General features: G+C 30.8%; 3 protein-coding genes across 7 annotated transcripts; 2 read left to right on the forward strand and 1 right to left on the reverse strand.

The window, feature by feature from the left end:
• The first annotated feature begins 1,725 nt into the window (after positions 1-1,725).
• LOC106765856 (protein MID1-COMPLEMENTING ACTIVITY 1) lies at positions 1,726-5,794 on the forward strand. Of its 4 annotated transcripts, none has more exons than XM_014650620.2 (9): positions 1,726-1,909; positions 2,378-2,509; positions 2,679-3,107; positions 3,840-4,219; positions 4,447-4,547; positions 4,950-5,021; positions 5,240-5,346; positions 5,428-5,521; positions 5,606-5,794. In XM_014650620.2, the coding sequence occupies exons 3-9, from the start codon at positions 2,697-2,699 to the stop codon at positions 5,656-5,658; spliced, it is 1,218 nt and encodes a 405-aa protein (XP_014506106.1). In that variant the 5' UTR covers positions 1,726-1,909; positions 2,378-2,509; positions 2,679-2,696; the 3' UTR covers positions 5,659-5,794. The 4 variants fall into 4 exon arrangements, with proteins under 4 accessions (XP_014506106.1, XP_014506108.1, XP_014506109.1 ...); XM_014650622.2 differs by having other exon boundaries at positions 2,409-2,509; XM_014650621.2 differs by lacking the exon at positions 1,726-1,909 and adding an exon at positions 1,942-2,317 and having other exon boundaries at positions 2,409-2,509.
• A 1,703-nt stretch (positions 5,795-7,497) lies between these two features.
• LOC106766769 (SKP1-like protein 1A) lies at positions 7,498-9,113 on the forward strand. Its single transcript, XM_014651517.2, has 2 exons — positions 7,498-7,879; positions 8,694-9,113. The coding sequence occupies exons 1-2, from the start codon at positions 7,586-7,588 to the stop codon at positions 8,865-8,867; spliced, it is 468 nt and encodes a 155-aa protein (XP_014507003.1). The 5' UTR covers positions 7,498-7,585; the 3' UTR covers positions 8,868-9,113.
• Positions 9,114-9,514: 401 nt separating this feature from the next.
• On the reverse strand, positions 9,515-16,843 carry LOC106765778. 2 transcript variants are annotated; one of them, XM_014650510.2, is made up of 10 exons: positions 16,672-16,843; positions 16,156-16,181; positions 15,869-16,003; positions 15,298-15,366; positions 14,141-14,170; positions 13,561-13,593; positions 11,290-11,360; positions 10,883-10,964; positions 9,964-10,056; positions 9,515-9,827 (listed from the first exon to the last, which is right to left on the reverse strand). In XM_014650510.2, exons 3-10 carry the CDS (start codon positions 15,998-16,000, stop codon positions 9,768-9,770), a joined length of 570 nt encoding a protein of 189 aa, XP_014505996.1. In that variant the 5' UTR covers positions 16,001-16,003; positions 16,156-16,181; positions 16,672-16,843; the 3' UTR covers positions 9,515-9,767. The 2 variants fall into 2 exon arrangements, with proteins under 2 accessions (XP_014505996.1, XP_014505995.1); XM_014650509.2 differs by having other exon boundaries at positions 15,869-16,017.
• Positions 16,844-18,336: the final 1,493 nt, after the last annotated feature.

An 18,336-nucleotide genomic window follows, 5' to 3' on the forward strand; every position in this document is an offset into this window, starting at 1 on the left:
CAACAGAAAACCCAACCACGCTGCTTGACATGAAGCTTCTAAAGCTGTAATGTATTCAGTTTCACATAAAGACAAAAAAGTCACAGGTTCATTATAACATGCAGTGTTTTTTCTATCACCTTTGTCACCACACATAACATACAGTTCCATGAAAATTTGAATTTTTAGTGAGTTTTTAATGAGTAAATTGTCAAAATATAAAAAGTATTACACTGATAATAATAAAAAATATAATAAAAGAAGAAAATAAAAAATGTTATAGAAGAAAATATGACGAAATGCTTGAATTGTAATGAGTGTGTGTGTGTTTTCTAACTTTATAAATTATAATAATAGTTGTATTAATAAAATTTTGAGTGTAGTGTTAGTGTTATTAAACTTGGAATGCTTGGATTGTACACAAGGGAATCTGGATAGAGTAAAGTAAGTCTGATTTGGTGTAGAAAAAGAAAAGAAGAAAACTTACAAGGTAATTATAGCTAAAAATCTGTAAAGTAATAATAAAAGTTAGGTAATTTTTTTTATTGTTGTATATTTAGTTCAAATTAATTTAGCTTTTGTTGTATCGATAAAATATCATCACATGTTAAATCTAAATATAAAGAACTAATACTTAATATTATGATATGACGGAGAATCTCATTTTCTCACGTCCGGTATGAATATCCTTCGTCTTAAAAAGCTACCTTTTGCTTAACAATGGGCCTTGACGTGCAAGGCAATTTAATGGAGGCCGAAGAAAAGATTGGAAAATTATTAATAAATATTAAATTTGAAAGATTAAGTTTATAAATTTGAAATATAAAAATAAAAAACAAATTGAAAAGGCAGAGATACCAAAACACAAACTTTTCTCTAATAGTAATATAAATAATAAAATAAAATAGAATAATATTGTAATAAAATATATTTTCTTGTTTTTTTTTTTCAGCCATTTCGTTTTTTCTTTAATTTTTTTTTTTGGCTTTTGTCTCTCTTTATCAAGCAGAAGGTTAAGAGACTACATCAATTAAAAAGTGATGTTCAAATTACATTCGTACCACCTAAAAATAAATAGTGTTGATAAATTCAATAACTTCTGAAACACGACTTTTAATTTAAATAATTAAAATACGAAGTACTAAACTCGTCCATCTAATATCATAATTTAAAATAAACATATATATTATCTTACGAAACACTGTTCATATTTTTTTGGTTTTTTATCAGTGTGATTGTGAATGAAGCATTTGTTTACTTTCCCCTTGTAAAATAAAAATAAGAGAAAAAAATATATACTTTGACCACAGATAAAGTTTTACATTGATATTATTTTCCTACTTTTTAATTTTTTAAATAATGATAAAATAACATATTTTTACATTAATGTAACATACAATACAAAATTAAAATGATTATAACTTTTATAATTTTTTAAAAGAAAAAAGAAAAAAAATAATTTCAAAATGTAAAAATTTTATGTATTTCAAAATATTATTATTTTTTTAATTTTTTTAAAATACAAATATCTACTCTATTTTTTTTAATGATATTTTAATTTTTATAATATTTTACTCTGAAATAATTAATAATTAATGTAAAAGCATGTTACTCGTAATTGGTGTGGTTGGCACAAATAACTTCATAAGCTTTCTCACATAAGAGAGAAAGCTGCCATGCTAGCTACTCTCACTCACGTACTTTGGTTCCACGTCGGTGTCAACAACCACCACCAACGCCATTCCCAACACCGTGTTTGGATTAACTTCGAAGTTTTCTGCCATAAACAATATCAAACATTAGACATTTGCATTTTCACTGTTGCTGTCGGCAATGGGCAAATGAGAGGCACTTACGTAACTGCCTTTCATGGAACCACACCCAACCGTAACTGTAACCGATAACACAGAGAAAACAGAGAGACAGAAAGGTTTATCAGGGGATGTCTCTGTTTTTTTTTTCCCTTAGCACAGAAGCCAACAAAAGGCTGTTTACGCAAACCAATTTCTTCCATTACTTGAATTCCATGTTCCTTATTTTCATCTGGTTTTTCAAATTTGGCATTGTTGTGTAGCGTGCGAGTCTTCCTTTTTTCTTTCTTCTTTCTTTTAATTAATGTTTTGCTCTGTTTGTTTAAAGCAAAAGTGTTCCGTTATGTTACGTTACGCATTGTAAGCATGAAGCCTTGAATATTCTAACTGGTTTCTTAACTGACAACCGAGATACTCTTTTTCATTTTTTAAGCAAAAAAAAGTGAGACTAATTTTGATTAAATGGGTGAAAATATCAGTTTAGTTCAACACTTTGAACTGGGTTTGGGGGTGAATCAGAGATTAGAGTATTTGTCTCGTTGACACTCTCAAGATTTGTTCATTTTCATTCTGCTTTCTCTTTTCAGGTGCTTGAATTGCATTTTCCATTGGTTGCAGTGTCGAGATCTTGAAGGACAATGCTGTTTTCGAGAAGTGAGAACACCATGCAGAGGAAGATTGCAAATTGTTGAGATGTCCATGTAATTTGAATATCAAAGGTAAAGAAATGGACTCTGGCATCTACAGACTATAGTGGTTTTTCTTGGATAACCTTGGTGCTACTTATTCTAGGTTCTGCTGACTAAATCAAGTATTACAAGTGTTTTTTCTTGTTTTCTGTTTTGTGTTGGGAACTGTGATGTGAGCTGATGTAGATGGACATTTTAGGTTGTGTTTGGAGAGAGGATGGCATCTTCATGGGAATATTTTGGGGAGCTTGCAAATGTGGCTCAGCTAACGGGCATAGATGCTGTGAAGTTGATTGGGATGATTGTGAAAGCTGCAAGTACAGCACGGATGCACAAGAAGAACTGCAGGCAATTTGCGCAGCATCTGAAGTTGATTGGAAACTTGCTGGATCAGCTCAAGATCTCTGAGCTAAAGAAGTACCCCGAAACCCGAGAGCCTCTGGAGCAGCTAGAAGATGCCCTTAGAAGGTCTTACATTTTGGTTAATAGTTGTCAAGATCGTAGCTATCTTTATCTGCTGGCTATGGGCTGGAACATTGTCTATCAATTCAGGAAGGCTCAAAGTGAAATTGACAGATACTTGCACCTTGTTCCTCTCATTTCCCTAGTGGACAATAATCGAGTTAGGGTATCTGCTATTCGCCTTGTTTCCTTGTTGCATCTTTATGCCAATACTATATTGCAATTATTCTTTGAACATCTTCGTTGATATTTTCAATCTTGCTAAGGTTATGTCTACTTCAAATTTATATTGCTTAGATAAGGTTTGTACAAACCAGAAAAAATGGGCACTGTGCTTGAATATGTTATATATGAAATATGGGGATCCATTCGGAGAACTTGCCTCAACAGTGTTTGAGAAACCACTCTTTTGGAATCGCAATTTCTTGAGATTCATACGAAGAGATGGAGGATTATTCTGTTCCCTCCGTGTATATTCACAACTATGTCCTGCGATGCTCTGTGTTTGATATAATGGAGAACTCCAACTCTCACTAGTCAAGATCAGGTTTATTTTAAGATGTTTAAAATAGGCCCTTCTCATGCTTTTTCTTCAGTCCATTCTCGTGCATTAGTTATCTTATCTAAAAGCATCTATATACAAAAATCAGCATCTGAAGTTCTAACTCAAAATTCTATAACAATTAGTGAAATTACATCTCCTTATTCTCATATTTGTGAGTATGTATGATGGTGTTGCACACAAGTTGCGGCATTTTGCTTCTGGATTAGAATTTGCAAATTTCTGAATCTTCCAAAAGACTGATATACCTTTTATAGTAAATTTCATGAAGAAATTTAAGTTCATAAATTTGGTCTGATAACTGATAACGATCTCTTGCTTATTTGGAATGTTCAGGAAAGACTTGAAGTTATTGAAAAGGATCAATGTGAGTATACATTAGATGATGAGGAGCAAAAGATACAGACTGTCATTTTGAAACCTGAGCCTGAGAAAGGTGATGCTGTGGTGCTGAAGAAAACTCTTTCCTATTCTTATCCAAACTTTTCTTTCAACGAAGCTCTTAAAAAGGAAAACGAAAAGCTTCAAGCAGAGCTAGAACATTCACAAGCAAATATGGATATATATCAGTATGAATTCATTCAACATTTATTAGACGTGACAGAAGTTGCAGCTCATTATCATTCAGAAAAAAATAACAAGAAAGTAGAGTACAGCGGAAGCAGTTATTCTGATGACAATGGTGCCAAAAAGAATGACACTCTTTCCTCATCGAGGTAATGTTGTCACACTTGCCCGATTTCACGTGTTATGGGTAAACTCCTGGTCAGTGGAAACTACTTGACCCAAAACAGTATAGTAGTTAACACAACACTTATTCATGCTTCCTCCAATCTTCCTTTATGTTGTCATGCTGTCAATAATGACTTTCTTAGAAAAAAATGTTGTTCTTACCTTTTATCATTACTAACTTATATTTCAATTGATCTGACCCTTCACTCAGATCATCAGTTTCAGGAAAGGATCTGCTATCAACAAGAGGTTCATATAATAGGGAAGACTGGCATACTGATTTACTTGCTTGCTGTTCTGAACCTTGTCTTTGTATGTGCTCTCATTCTGTTAATTTGATTCTCTCTCTCTATTCTATTTAAGAGCATATTGTTTGTTCATTGGATATCATATTCAATCAAAATCTTTAAAATAATAGATATATTGTTTAACTTGCTTACCTAATATGAGTTAACTCAATTAAAGCAAATATGGGAGGAAATTATTACTAAACATCTTGTATTGTAGAATCTGATATGAAGATTTTTCCAAACATCTGAAACTCTCTCCATCCAAACAATTGATTTTAGAAGAACTAACTACAATAACTACAGTAACTACTAGTATCTGAAACTGAGACTTAAGAGACTAAAGAGAAAATATTTAGTAATAGAATGCTCAACATAGGTATCCGATCCTGTATTACTTCTCATAAGTAGATAATTTGATTTGCAGGTATAAAGACATGCTTCTGCCCTTGTGGAACATTGTCAGATATTGCTAGTGTTGCAACTAACAGGCCAATATGTAAGTGAGCTATATCCGAAATCTGTTTTTTTTTTTTGCTGACAAAGCTATAACATAATTAGATCAAACTGCTAAAAAGGTCATGACATTTAAATGAAACAAAACCATACTTTCTGCTCCTGTTTGGGTAATTGTTTTTATATTATTCTTGTCATCATGAATTTGGTTGATTTGTCACACGGTCTTGCTCCTATAATTTCAATTTGGTGGGTTTTCAGCCTCTGCAGAAGTATGTAACGAATTGATGGCATATTCTTTAATTTTATCTTGCTGCTGCTATACTTGCTGCATAAGGAGTAAGCTTCGGAAGATGTTGAACATTAGAGTAAATTTTCCTTCCTTTTGGTGGTGAATTATTTGTGGTAGGTATATTTCATGTTTATTAAGCACTGACATTGTATGGCAGGGGGGCTATGTTGATGATTTTCTTTCTCATTTAATGTGTTGCTGCTGTGCACTTGTGCAAGAATGGAGAGAAGTTGAGATCCGCAGGGCTTCTGGTATGACTGACTCCATGCAGCTCTTTCAACACTCAAGGAATTGAAATTGTCTTTCATTTAATCTCAAAACCTATTGAATTGCAGGTCCTGAGAAGACTAACACAAGGCCTCCACCCTCACAATACATGGAATCTTAAGCAACACCATGAGATTCACATAGAATTTTTTTCTTGTTCAGAAGCAATTTGGTTATTAGTGTTGTCTCAAGAAGTCAGGGTCTATGTAAAGAAGTTTTCTGTTTTATAGAAATAATCAATCCATTCAATCACACAACACCACAAATTGATTAAAGCTTACATAATTATACGAAACAATCAACAATATTCGCTTTCTACAACATCATCATTCCAAGAAACTAAAATATACAAACCTAAATCAAGTAAGGTCAACTCTCCTTACATCTCCTTGGTAGAAAAACAATGTTTTTCTCTCAAACCTCGCTCTCAACTCATAGGATTTTCTGTCTCTTTTTTTCTAATGATTACATTTCTACGCTAACATACTATACATATAAGACATATCTATCTTTATTTGGTTTATTTTCTAAATCTTTTATTATTTTCATAATACAATCAAATAAAATTATCTTCGTTTTAATTGACTTAATAAGTTCATAAATAATATGTTTTATCTAATATCTTTATTTTAATTAATTTGATAAGTGAATCAATAATTAATATATATATATATATATATATATATATATATATATATTATTATCTAGTTAAATTAAATAATATTTTAAGATATCTTTTAATTTGTAAATATATCTCACATTTAATAATATTCAAGAATATCTTTTAAAATATCTAATTAACAATATTAAACAATACCTTTTGATAACTAAATTATCTAAAATCTTCTAATTAAATTATCATCCCATACATACTAAATTTTATAGTAATCATATAATAAAATTATATATATATATATATATATATATATATATATATATATATATATATATAACTCACAACAAACATATTTATTTTAAAAAATATATTTTGTTATTATTATTATTTAACAATAATATCTAAGCACTACAACAACCACAAATACAATTATTTGTTTATATATTATCATTGGATATAAGTGTGAGTTTATATTATAGATTAATACATATAATATTACAATAACCAACTCAAACCATATTAAAACCATATTTCATGTTCTTAAATAAAATAACTATTTTAATATATCATGAAATCCCAAGACAATAATGTCACATAAAAATATTATTTACACAATTATATATATATATATATATATATATATATATATATATATATATAACTATTAATAAAAGACATAAGTTATCCTTTAAATATAAATAACAAATCATTTTATCTTTTTATTAAAATAATTAATCATATTTATTTAAAAAAATATTTAATTATATATATTAATTACAACATATATTATTAAACAATAAATAAATAAAATTATCAATCATATATTTTTCACCAAAGCATAATCATACAAATCTTAATTTATTTTTTATATTACGTCATATAATTATAATTAAATTTAAGTAAATAATAAAACCCAAACACATATGCCTCCTTATATAACTAAAACCATATCATGAAAACTTAATAATAGCAATCAAATAAATAAAATAAAATTTAAGATATATGTTATTATTCATATATCCTATTAAAACAATCGAACATTATCATGAGAGCTAATGATTTTATTATATTAATTTAATTAATATTAGAATCTGAATTTAATTAATATTTCTTTGATCTAAAAATGGATTCCTTACACACTGTCTATATATAAAAGATAAACTATATTTTATTGAGTTAGTTGATTTAAATTTAAAATTTGAAGAAGTAAAAGATGTGAGTATATTGTTTCAAATATTTAAGAAAATAAAAACGATTAAAATGATATATTTCATATAGCCAATGAATGATAGGCTCGTTTTGGGTGGGGCCCATATAACAACGCCATAAATATACGATGCACCACACGTTTGTTTTTACCAATAGCGTTTTGCTTTAGAAACAGAATCGCACGGAAAAGAGAGAAAAAGGGGTTAGGGTTAGGGATTTGTATATGGCATCAACAAAGAAGATCACGCTGAAGAGTTCGGACGGTGAGGCGTTCGAAGTGGATGAGATTGTAGCTCTGGAGTCTCAGACGATAAAGCATATGATAGAGGATGATTGTGCCGACAGCGGAATTCCTCTCCCCAATGTCACAAGCAAAATTCTTGCAAAGGTAATTGAGTACTGTAAGAAACACGTTGAGGCCAATAGCGCTGATGAAAAGCCTACCGAGGACGAGCTTAAGGCTTGGGATGCTGATTTCGTCAAAGTTGATCAGGCCACGCTCTTCGATCTCATTCTGGTTCGTTATTTTATGATTTTATTATGCGGAGGTTAAGGATTTTGCTATTGAGGGTTTCTATTTTTATTAGGATTTCTGGATTTTTCAATTGATTTATCGTGGATTGGCATATTGTATAATTGTTTACCGTTATTGTTGATTCTTTATTTAGATGATGATGTTGTGCAACCATCTAAGTACAAAAGGTGGATTTGCAGTTTCTTAGAATACTTTGGTTCTATTGTTTGCTGCAATGTTATCCCTGTAAATCCCAAAACCTTGTAATTTTGTAAGTTGTGATGTCGGCGGCTTCGGATGTAAATTTACAACTTGCTCAGAGGATCAATAACGGTGACGTTGTATCCATGGTCTGTTTTGGAGCTTGATTCTTTTGTTCATTTCGTATGCTTAGATAGTTTTCTCAATGGATTAAGAGAGGAGGAGATTGTATACAAAGACATCTCCAACGAAGGAGTCATAACCAAAGTCTTTTAAGATAAAGAATAGTCTGAGATAGACCTTGTGTTTTTAAGTAAGCCCTAGGACTGAAAATTGTTTTCAATTTTATAAGAATGTAATACATTTCCAAAGATCTTACCATTTTCGAAGTAACTAAGAGTTCTATCTATTTTTCCATTTCAATTCAAGAGTTCTTATGTGTTTCCATGCCCCTTCGAGACAGTAATTTGTTCTAAATAACAATCATCGATGTATTTGATCCGATCATCACATGATTGTGTTATGTATGTAAGTTGTGACATCTATAACTCGTATCTGTATATTTTTATCTTTATTTACTTTGTTGGTTGGTTATGGTACTCTGTTTTTGTTCCAGGCTGCTAATTACCTGAATATCAAGAACCTTTTGGACCTTACATGCCAGACTGTAGCTGACATGATAAAGGGGAAGACTCCTGAGGAAATTCGCAAGACTTTTAACATTAAGAATGACTTCACCCCTGAGGAAGAAGAAGAAGTTCGTAGGGAAAATCAATGGGCTTTTGAATGAATTATTTTGAAGCTCCAATGAAGACCGTGGATGGGATCAAGGGATAGTTACTAGTTATTCTGTTTTGTTTATGTTTTTATATGTTGGCGTAAAAGACTTTTTCTTTTGTTAAACCTTGTGGGCAATCTTGAAATTTGTAAGTAATAGTTGAATATTTGGTAATGCTTTTGAGTCTCTATATGAAGTTTGATCCATTGTCAAACTTGTGTGCTTTGTAATTCTTTTCATCTATGCTTGTTCGTATCATCGATGCTATGATTTTTTTTTTTTAGAACGGATTGTGAAAATTTATTCATCCTACGTGTCTACTATAAAATGCTGCTTTTATGACCTTCATATTTCTGGATTTGTTTTAATTTTAAGTTATTTAAAATGTAGAAGCTAGAATTATAGACAGAAAATAATTATGCTTTATTATAATAGAAAATGTACCGTTGGTTGTTAGTAGATTTGTTTCAGAGAAAACCATATAGAAACATTTTAAAAGGCATCTCTTTGATTGGATATTTTTTAGCAAAAGGAAACAAAATCAATGAATTTCTAAATAATTGTAGCAGAGGAACATAATCAGTTCCGGGTTCTAAAAAGTTTCAAGTGTTTTACAAATTCACAATCGAAAGCTCATTTAAAAGACCGACCAAAACGTAAGGGCAGAAGGCATTAGGCGGTATTAATGCAAGAATTGATGATAACAAATGGTTGTATACAGAGGTAGCATTCACTTTCTTAGAGTGACACGAAATTCTACCATTCCCTTAAGTAACTAGTTGTTTCTTACTAGAGTAAAACGATAATTAAAAATAAAACAGTAAAAACTAAAATGAATTACTAAGTTTTAGAAAGGAACTATAACCAGAGGATGAACCTTCATCAAATTTGCTGGAGCACCTGCAAGATATGTTATACATCACGGATCCCATCACCGCTGTTGGCTCCATAATTTAAATTCATGTTCTTGAACTGTTGGTTATGCGCATAAACAAATAACAGATGGGAGACACGCATCAGCCAAAAAAGAAACCCCCAAGTAATAAAACATCAGAATTATAACCTTTCGACTAATGGAATGACCAGAGAAGAGTTCAGAGACATTCACCTTCTCAACAGCTTGGGAAGCGCCAGATAATACTTTGTTGTCTTCCCTAAGGATTTGCAGTCGGTTGCGCAACATTTGATTATGTTCCTCTCCCTAACAAACAACAAGGTGATCATACAGAGTACAAAGTAGAAGAAAAACAAACGATTCAGAAGTCGGAGAGGACAGAAAAATCTCTTATTTGGTTTGGGTAGAAGAACGGAAGGATATTTGTTTAGGTTTAAAGGGAGAATTTTTTTTACCTATAGCAACACTAATGAACAGGAGCGGAGAAATAACAAAACCTCAAGATAGTTCCTTCTCTTTCCTACTCTCAGTTTCCAACCAAATAAGAAAAAAGATATAAAAGTACCTCTACCCTCATTTTCTTCTATAACACTGTGTAAGGGCCTAGGAAAATATCAATTATTTTCAATTGATAATTAATATCATTTGTGCCCCAGCCAATTTACTTTGCAGCATTTTCATGACCAAACCTTTCAGCTCTGTATACGTATTTCACATGATTTCAAAATTTAACAAAGTGATTTATATTCAAATTTACAAACCAATTAATAAGGGTTTGCTTTGTACCCTTAAATTGTATGTCGAGTTCTAGACAAAGGTTATCACTGTTACGCTCCAAGGAATACTTTTTAGGTTCATGACAAAGTAGAAGGCTGTTCCTGGAGTCCACACGGCGAAGGATAATAAACTTTTTGTCTATTAAAATTTGAGAATGAAAAAAGAGAAGGCATGGAATAATATGAAAATAGTGAGAGACGCACAGAAAGTGGACAGTATTTTGTCCTTTTAGGCGAAGTGAATAGTGGCGTCAAATAGACTCAAGATGTGCAATCCCTTAATAAAAAAGAAACTACTTATTTTCTAGTTCACCTTCAGTATAATATGCCATAATGGCAATGTACGGTGTACCTACCAATTGAACCATATGCATTAAGTGTTGAATTTCTTTCTTCTTTGCCATAGACAGATTCTCAGAAACATCCATTATATTACTCCTGCATTTTTATCAATGTTTCCATATTGAGTACAAATAATCAAACATACTGTAAACGTAATAACCAATATATATAGGATAAGTAGACAAATTCAATGCGTTAAAAATAATCAGCATTCGTCTCCAAGTAATCTGAAATCTCTACCAACAAGATTAAAAATGGGGTTAACAAAAGAGAGCCTTGTGTTGGAGATTAAGCTTCACTAATTTTTAATATGATTGCTAATATGAATGGAATTTTCAATATGACCATTTCAGATATATAATAATAGTAATAACATCCTACGACAAACTTCTTATAATGCTGTTCCAAAATCCTATCATACCTATCTGAAAACAGGACATCCAGATCTTGTTCTTCCACAATTTCCTCCACAGCATCAAGAGTGGCTCCTGCCTGCAGCAAAGATGAATGCAAAATTACAGACTAACTTGTATATGTTAGGATAGTGCAAGTGCATTCCTGTATGTCCTACACAGAGGGTATAGCAATAAGAGTATGTTTCAAAGCCACCATATCTGCATGTGTTAAGGTATCTAAAAGCATTCAAAACTTTCACTTTACTTAAAGGAAGTAACTGAATTGTGATATGATTATGTAGGTACTGTAGAAGATTTTTAGTCTATATGAAAGAACTTCTCCATAAAGACTTCTACGAAACAAAATATGAAGTAACAAAAAAAAATGATTTTTTTTTATAAGTTAGAATTAACTTATGCAATAGTTAAAATGAAAATTTGAAGTTATATGAAAGTTTCTACAAGTTAACTCAAATAAGCTAATTTTAACTCGTGGAGAAATTAATTTCATTTTGTTTTCATATTTTTCTCTTCCAAATCTTTCTTGGGAAGCTTATCCAGTCATGCCTTTTAAAAAGAATATCTTCAAAGCCAAATCTTAACTTGTAGAGAACTGGATGGTGAAACTTAAAAAGAACTAGAAAGGTTGAACTTCTAAACTGTATCAGCTAGTTCTAAAGATTCCCTAGCTGAAATTTGAGTTAAATATGATTTGATTAAAATAAGAAAAGCTCTTATTTTAACCATCGAGTGGGAGGTATTTGACCATTTGCAACAATAAAAACAAGTATCCATGAAAAAAAGGCACAAGAATAAGGAGTTTTATACAAATTTATTAATTTGATTACATTGTGAGGATTTGCCTAAGAATATATGCAATTACTATCCTCAATAACATGTCCATACTATTTTCTTTTACTGTTTTCCACACACTTTCGGTAGCACCTTCAAGTATGAATTAAAGCGAAAGATCCTCTAAAATGAGTGTGTGTTTACTGTGAGAAAGAAAGTGTATGTACTTCTACATTTTAGAGCAAAAAGCACTTTGGACTAAATGGAGAGTAAATAAACCCTTGTTCACTTTAAAAACAGACTCAATTTAGAGGAGCCTAATCCAAATGAAAGTTTGCCCCCCTTGATTTCCATTAATTTCAATTCTACTTGTGAACCTGCTCCAGACCTAGGTGGTAGTTGTGGTGGGCAACGAAAACTTACCTTGCCCCTTCTGTCTACCATGCCTACTAATGTGCAAGTCTTATAATGTATGGTTGCAATCCTTAACTAAATTGCAGTATATGAATGTGATAGGATATTGGGTGATAGGATAGAAGGCAGGGGAGCCGAACGGTAAGGGGAAGCAAAGCCGAACGGTGGAAGGCAGTGAAGAGCTGGAGCCAAAAGATAGGAGACAGGGTGAAGCAAGCTGAACGGTGGAAGGCAGGGAGTCATCAGGACGAACGGTGGACAACGAGAAGCGACCAAACCGAATAATGGAAGGCGGGGAGCGAGCAGGCCAAACGGTGAACAACGAGAAGCGACCAAGCCGAAAGGGAGGAACCAGAGAGAGGCCAAGCCGAAAGGTGGTAGGCCGTGAGGAGTCGAGCCGAACGGCTAAAGATGGTGAGTGCTCGAGCCGAACGGTGGGAAGCAGCGAAGGACTTGAGTCGAACGATTGAAGAGTTACCATCCTAACTGTTGCAGCAGTTAGGATGGGTGGGAACTAATTACAATAAAGGGAGCTATATTCGAAGAGAATATTCAGTATCAAATAATTATAGTAAATAAATATATATTCTAGGAAAATATTCAATATAAGATATTTATAATTAAAGATATATGCTAGGGAAATATATGGGGGATAATTATATTACATATAAGGATATTTATATTAAATATAGATATATTCTAGGGAAATATTTAGTATGAGATGAGCGGGAAATATTTTAGTATAAATAGAGCTAGGGTCTATTGTTAAGGATGCTTTTGATTATCGAGTTTTGTTGACAGGCAGCTATGCTCCTGTGAGGGAGGTTATGCTCCCAAGTAATTGAAGGAGGTTATGCTCCTAATTATTGTTTGCTTTTGTTTACTGAGATATTACCATCAATAAAAGAAATTCATTCATCCACTACCATTCGTTCATTGTTATGTTAGGTGTTGTGAGTGTGTGTGAGGCTGTTCTGGTTAGGTTTCGTACTCGGTTACCTATCAGAATGCTGGGCAATCAGATACAGAATTGTTCTACACTTTTGTTTAAATTTTAGAATAAAAGGACAGAGACAATAATTCAACTATACCTGTGTTTGAAGGCAGATTGTCTCAAACCCTTCCTGGAAAAATAATTAACTGAGCATTTAAAATTAACATTTTTATCAAAATAATCGCAGATTATTTATGCTAAAAAGCTTCACATGTGTAAATAAAATAGTTAGAGGAGGAGACAAGTTATTGAATAGATGTTTCCCGACAAATCTATCAACATGTGAGAGAGGGAAAGAAAAAGAAACAAAACAAAATTGCACAGTAACAACAAATCATGATCCAATAATTCTAAAAAAACAAAAGAAAAATACTAAACCATTGCATACGCTGACAGACACAAACTTAACATAAGCTAACTAATACAAATTTCAAGAAGATAATTTTCTTTACTGACTCAAACCATAGATGACAGATCATTACTAAGTATCTAAAATAGCGAAACATCAGCATCAGGCTTATGCTTGAAAAATAGCTATGACTAGAAGGAAATAATCAGAAGTGATATTGAGATAACATCCTCAACTGTTGCATAACGCATCTCATCAGCTGTTTATATTTGGGAGGGAATGGATTATACATCAACATTACTCACAACAGCACCTATCACGAACTTACCTCTATGTTTTCGTGCAATGAAGTAATGACCTGAAAGACATGATACAAAAAGGCAATTAGAATACAAATAAATGGAACTCCAAGTATTTCTTGACACTTGGCCTTTGAAAAACAGAACAAAGGAATTTGTGTGAATTGCGTCCAGCTAAGAAGAGGAATGATATATATAGCTTAATTAGTATATATATATATATATATAGGTTGGTTCCTATTACAATTAGAAAAGAAGACACTTCCTGTAAAAAGGAGTGTCAAACTATCAATCACAATAATTCACAGATTTCTTGGAGTAGTCTTGCATTTTATAAAGAGTGATGCACAGGTCACTCTTTTTTATCAAAGACTCCAACAACACCCATATATTTTTTAGTTATTTTTGTTTGTTCTTTTCTAGTCACTTAAAAAAGGGGGTTGGATGGATGTTGGGGACTATACTAGGCGTTCATTCACCTCCTTCCTTTAAAATCAGTGCAGCCTGAAAGTATTTTTTCTGAAGTGCTTCAGAACTTGTTCTTAGGTAGGTTGGTATTAGAGCCTCTATGTTTTAAAAGTAAAGTTATATTTCAATACAAGGTAGAGGATGTCAGTGCATTGTCTGAGCTTTTAAAGGCTTCCAGTCTCGCAAGGCTCCAGTGTAATGGGGCATGTTAGATATGAAATCATTAATCTGTAATCACTGAACGATTGGGGCAGCAGGTTTATAAAACATGTTTCTTGATAGACACAAGCTTGATAGTAACAACAAATCCTTGTTTAATTTCATATCTAACAAGTTGTTGCTATGTTGTCACATTTAAGGCCTTCTTCATTTTACGTATTTATTTGTAAAGATGTCTTTTTAATTTGCCCTCCCTTTGATGGTTAATACCTTCTATAAACCTACTTAGCATTAAGTGGCCGAGGAATAAAAATATTATATAACTCTATCTACAAGGTTGCACAAAAACATTTCCAAGATTAACATTGGCATAAATATAAAGGAAATATTGAAATTCAACCACTGTCCTAATTTTAGAACACAATTTATTAGGAAAACTAGATAGGAAAAATGATGACCTGGGTCAACCCATTGGCACGGTTGTCTTATGGGCTAAAACTCAATGTAACATTCAGAAATATACTTCTAATATGGACAAACTAATATCAAGAGTGCATACCTGAAGAAATAGGCGATGGAGAAATTCCCTTTCAGTGTTAGAGAAACTTGAAAATGCTTTATAAAATTCCTTTAAGCGTCAACAGAACATGTATCAATATATAGCCGTCTTAGAGTGCAAAATATTAACATAATTTCAGATTTATACTTGATTACTCATACTCAAACCACAAGATAAAAAGGTATGCTATCACAGAATGGGTTAGACATAACGTAACTCAACCATTACTACCTATTAAGCCAGTAACACGGTGTAAACATATGACTATCTGTTTAGTGCAAAAGCTTCTGATCTGAACTAGTGCAACAGATCTGGTTAATGTTTTATGCGTCTATAAATTACAAGGGAGTGATATCACACAATTGTTATAACCAGTGAACCGGTCTGGTGTCCGGTCTATTTGAACCATAAAACTGGTCTCAAGTTTTAAAGCAATATGAAAACGGTGAACTGGTCAAAAAGCACAAAATAAGTGAAATTCTTTTACATACCTATTATTAACTCTTTCATTATACAACACAATTGAAAGCATCCGTGAGAAGAGAGAGAAGAAAGAAGAAACAAAGTGTACCTCTTTTGAGCATGAAGTGAGCAAAGATCTGATAGAATATTTGAAAGACTTGTTCAAATTGGAGAACCTGGATCCTATTCCATTAGAAGGCAATAGCGAGGCATTGGCTCCATGTTCAGGTCTTTTATCCATTGCCTTAAAATCAGTGGCTATGAATAATCATTGGACACAGAGCAGAACAGATATAAAAGCCAAAAAAAAAAAAAATTGAATGTGAAGCTCGTGCATGCAAATCATATGCTGTTGAAGTGAATGAACTGTGAAGCAAAGATGTGAGCAACAATTACCTGAAATGAGTCCCTCTGAAAAGAACCTGAGAGTTATAGCACGTTAATTGGAAAATATTGGAAAGCTAAATTACATACGAGCTAGAAAAGAGATTTAGTACATGGAAACTGGCTCAAAATTACAAGTATATGACATTCATTTATTAGCATTGTGAGCTGCGATATTAGCAGATTTTTGGAATCTTCATTACAGACAAGTATTCGAAGCAAGTTGAAAGACCAGAACCAATAACAGAAAAAATTCTTGCTCTGCTGTTAGGTTCGCTTATTGCTTTTCTCTTATATTCATTTTAAGATTGGGATAGAACAGAATTACGCAGTAGCAACAGTTTTACTACATAATACTCTATCAATGAATTGCTATGGAAAATTACTATTCATAACCCTAAGCCAATTCTGAGTTTAGGAAATCTGTTGCGACAATTGGTGATGTAAGTAATTGGTGCTGTGACCTAATTACAGTAATAAAGACAATTGCTGAAAGGATCATCGAGAGTGTTAAGATAAAGAACTTACCGTGAATTGTCTCTCTCGCCCTCGTGAGCAACCCTCCGAACAGAGATTTTGTTGAACACCAGACAATTTGTATTCACTCTTTATTTCCCGCCTTATACATTCAATGTGTTTCGACTCTTCAGCTCTTCCATAGTTCTATTAAAACATTCCGATATAGAAATGATAGTTACTTCAAAATATACAGGAACGTATACAATGGAAATTGGAAGGAGTAATTTATGCTAATTAAAGAGGATTTTTTTTTTTCTGGGGTAATCATTAATAGAAAATTTAGTCATGATAATTTATTATTAATTTTTTACTAATATTTTTTTTATTATTTTACTTTTGAAATTTTATAATTAATTTACAAAAATCAATTAACTACATATAATAAAAATCTATGTGATAAAATAAGAAAAATTATTGTTAGTGTTATTATTATAATTATAAAATCAAATATAAATAATTTTTATAGTTTTACTGTAAATAGTTTTTATGTATTTTTTAATAAAAAAAATATTAAAATTAAAAATAGTTAATATTTAAAGAAATGGTAATTAAATACTATTATTGGTAAAATAATTATTTTAATTTAAGAAACTTTTATTTAAAGAGTAAAATTGAAAATAAGTATAAGTAAAAAAATATTTTTATATATAAGTATGGATTATAAAGTATACCTTGATTTTAAAATTTAAAAGTGCTTTTTTATTTTAATAATCATGAATTTATGTTTTATATGTTATTATTATAATAAAAAAGTGTGTGTAGGTGTGTGTGTATATATATATATATATATATATATATATATATATATATATATATATATATATATATATATATATATATATATTTCATCTAAGTAATAATAATAACTTAAAGGTAATGTCTTTTTAATAGTTTTTAATTTACACGATAGTAACTTTTTTACAAGTTACTAAAATTCGCATATTTTTCCATGAGTTGGATATTCCTTTTACATTTTTTTAATGAAAAATAAAATAAAATTGTTTCTAAGATATTATTGTTTGAGTAATTCAAGAGAAATTTCTGGATGAAATCTTTATTTTGAAAATATTGTTATACTAAAATATTCTTTTAATAATGTTTAACTTTACTATATTTATGTTTCATATTTTATATTAAAGGCCTTTGATATTTATTTAAAGTTGTATATTGAATAATAGTGTCAGTTTAAAAATAATTTTTTTGATTCATCATCATCATTTTTATTTTTATTTTTATTATTATTATTATTATTATTATTATTATTATTATTATTATTATTATTATTATTATTGATGTAAGACGCTCAAAATAGAGTATTAGATGTGATGAAGAATTTTAAAAAATGATGTTTTATTATTTTATTTCAAAAATATTAATCATGTAAATAAAATTTTCTAATAGAAAGTTTTATTATCAAATAAGTTTTCTCTTTAAAGCTTCATTTTTTAAATTTTTTTCTATTTTTTTTAGAAATTTTAATTCTTTATTCATTCATCGAAAGATCAGATATTGCAAGATCCATTAAAAATATCTATTTTAATAAATAATAGTAAATTTTAACAATATTATTAGTAATAATAATTTTAATTAATAGAAAATATGATTAAAAAAATTACGGTTAAAAAAATTAAAATTTATAGAAAATTATAATAATTTCAGAAAGAGGGATTCAAA

The sequence above is a fragment of the Vigna radiata genome, chromosome 7, assembly GCF_000741045.1.
Source record: "Vigna radiata var. radiata cultivar VC1973A chromosome 7, Vradiata_ver6, whole genome shotgun sequence".
Taxonomy (NCBI): domain Eukaryota; kingdom Viridiplantae; phylum Streptophyta; class Magnoliopsida; order Fabales; family Fabaceae; genus Vigna; species Vigna radiata.

Bases quoted from the DNA above. Each gene is read 5' to 3' on its own strand.
- LOC106765778 (XM_014650510.2), bottom strand. From the start codon at position 16,000: ATGGATAAAAGACCTGAACATGGAGCCAATGCCTCGCTATTGCCTTCT. The intron at 14,171-15,297 runs GTATGCACTCTT...CATGTCTTTCAG, and splicing joins TCCATCGCCTATTTCTTCAG to GTCATTACTTCATTGCACGA. The intron at 13,594-14,140 runs GTAAGTTCGTGA...TTATTTTTCCAG, and splicing joins CATTGCACGAAAACATAGAG to GAAGGGTTTGAGACAATCTG.
- LOC106766769 (XM_014651517.2), top strand. From the start codon at position 7,586: ATGGCATCAACAAAGAAGATCACGCTGAAGAGTTCGGACGGTGAGGCG. The intron at 7,880-8,693 runs GTTCGTTATTTT...TTTTTGTTCCAG, and splicing joins CGCTCTTCGATCTCATTCTG to GCTGCTAATTACCTGAATAT.
- LOC106765856 (XM_014650620.2), top strand. From the start codon at position 2,697: ATGGCATCTTCATGGGAATATTTTGGGGAGCTTGCAAATGTGGCTCAG. The intron at 3,108-3,839 runs GTATCTGCTATT...TGGAATGTTCAG, and splicing joins TGGACAATAATCGAGTTAGG to GAAAGACTTGAAGTTATTGA. The intron at 4,548-4,949 runs GTATGTGCTCTC...TTTGATTTGCAG, and splicing joins CTGTTCTGAACCTTGTCTTT to GTATAAAGACATGCTTCTGC.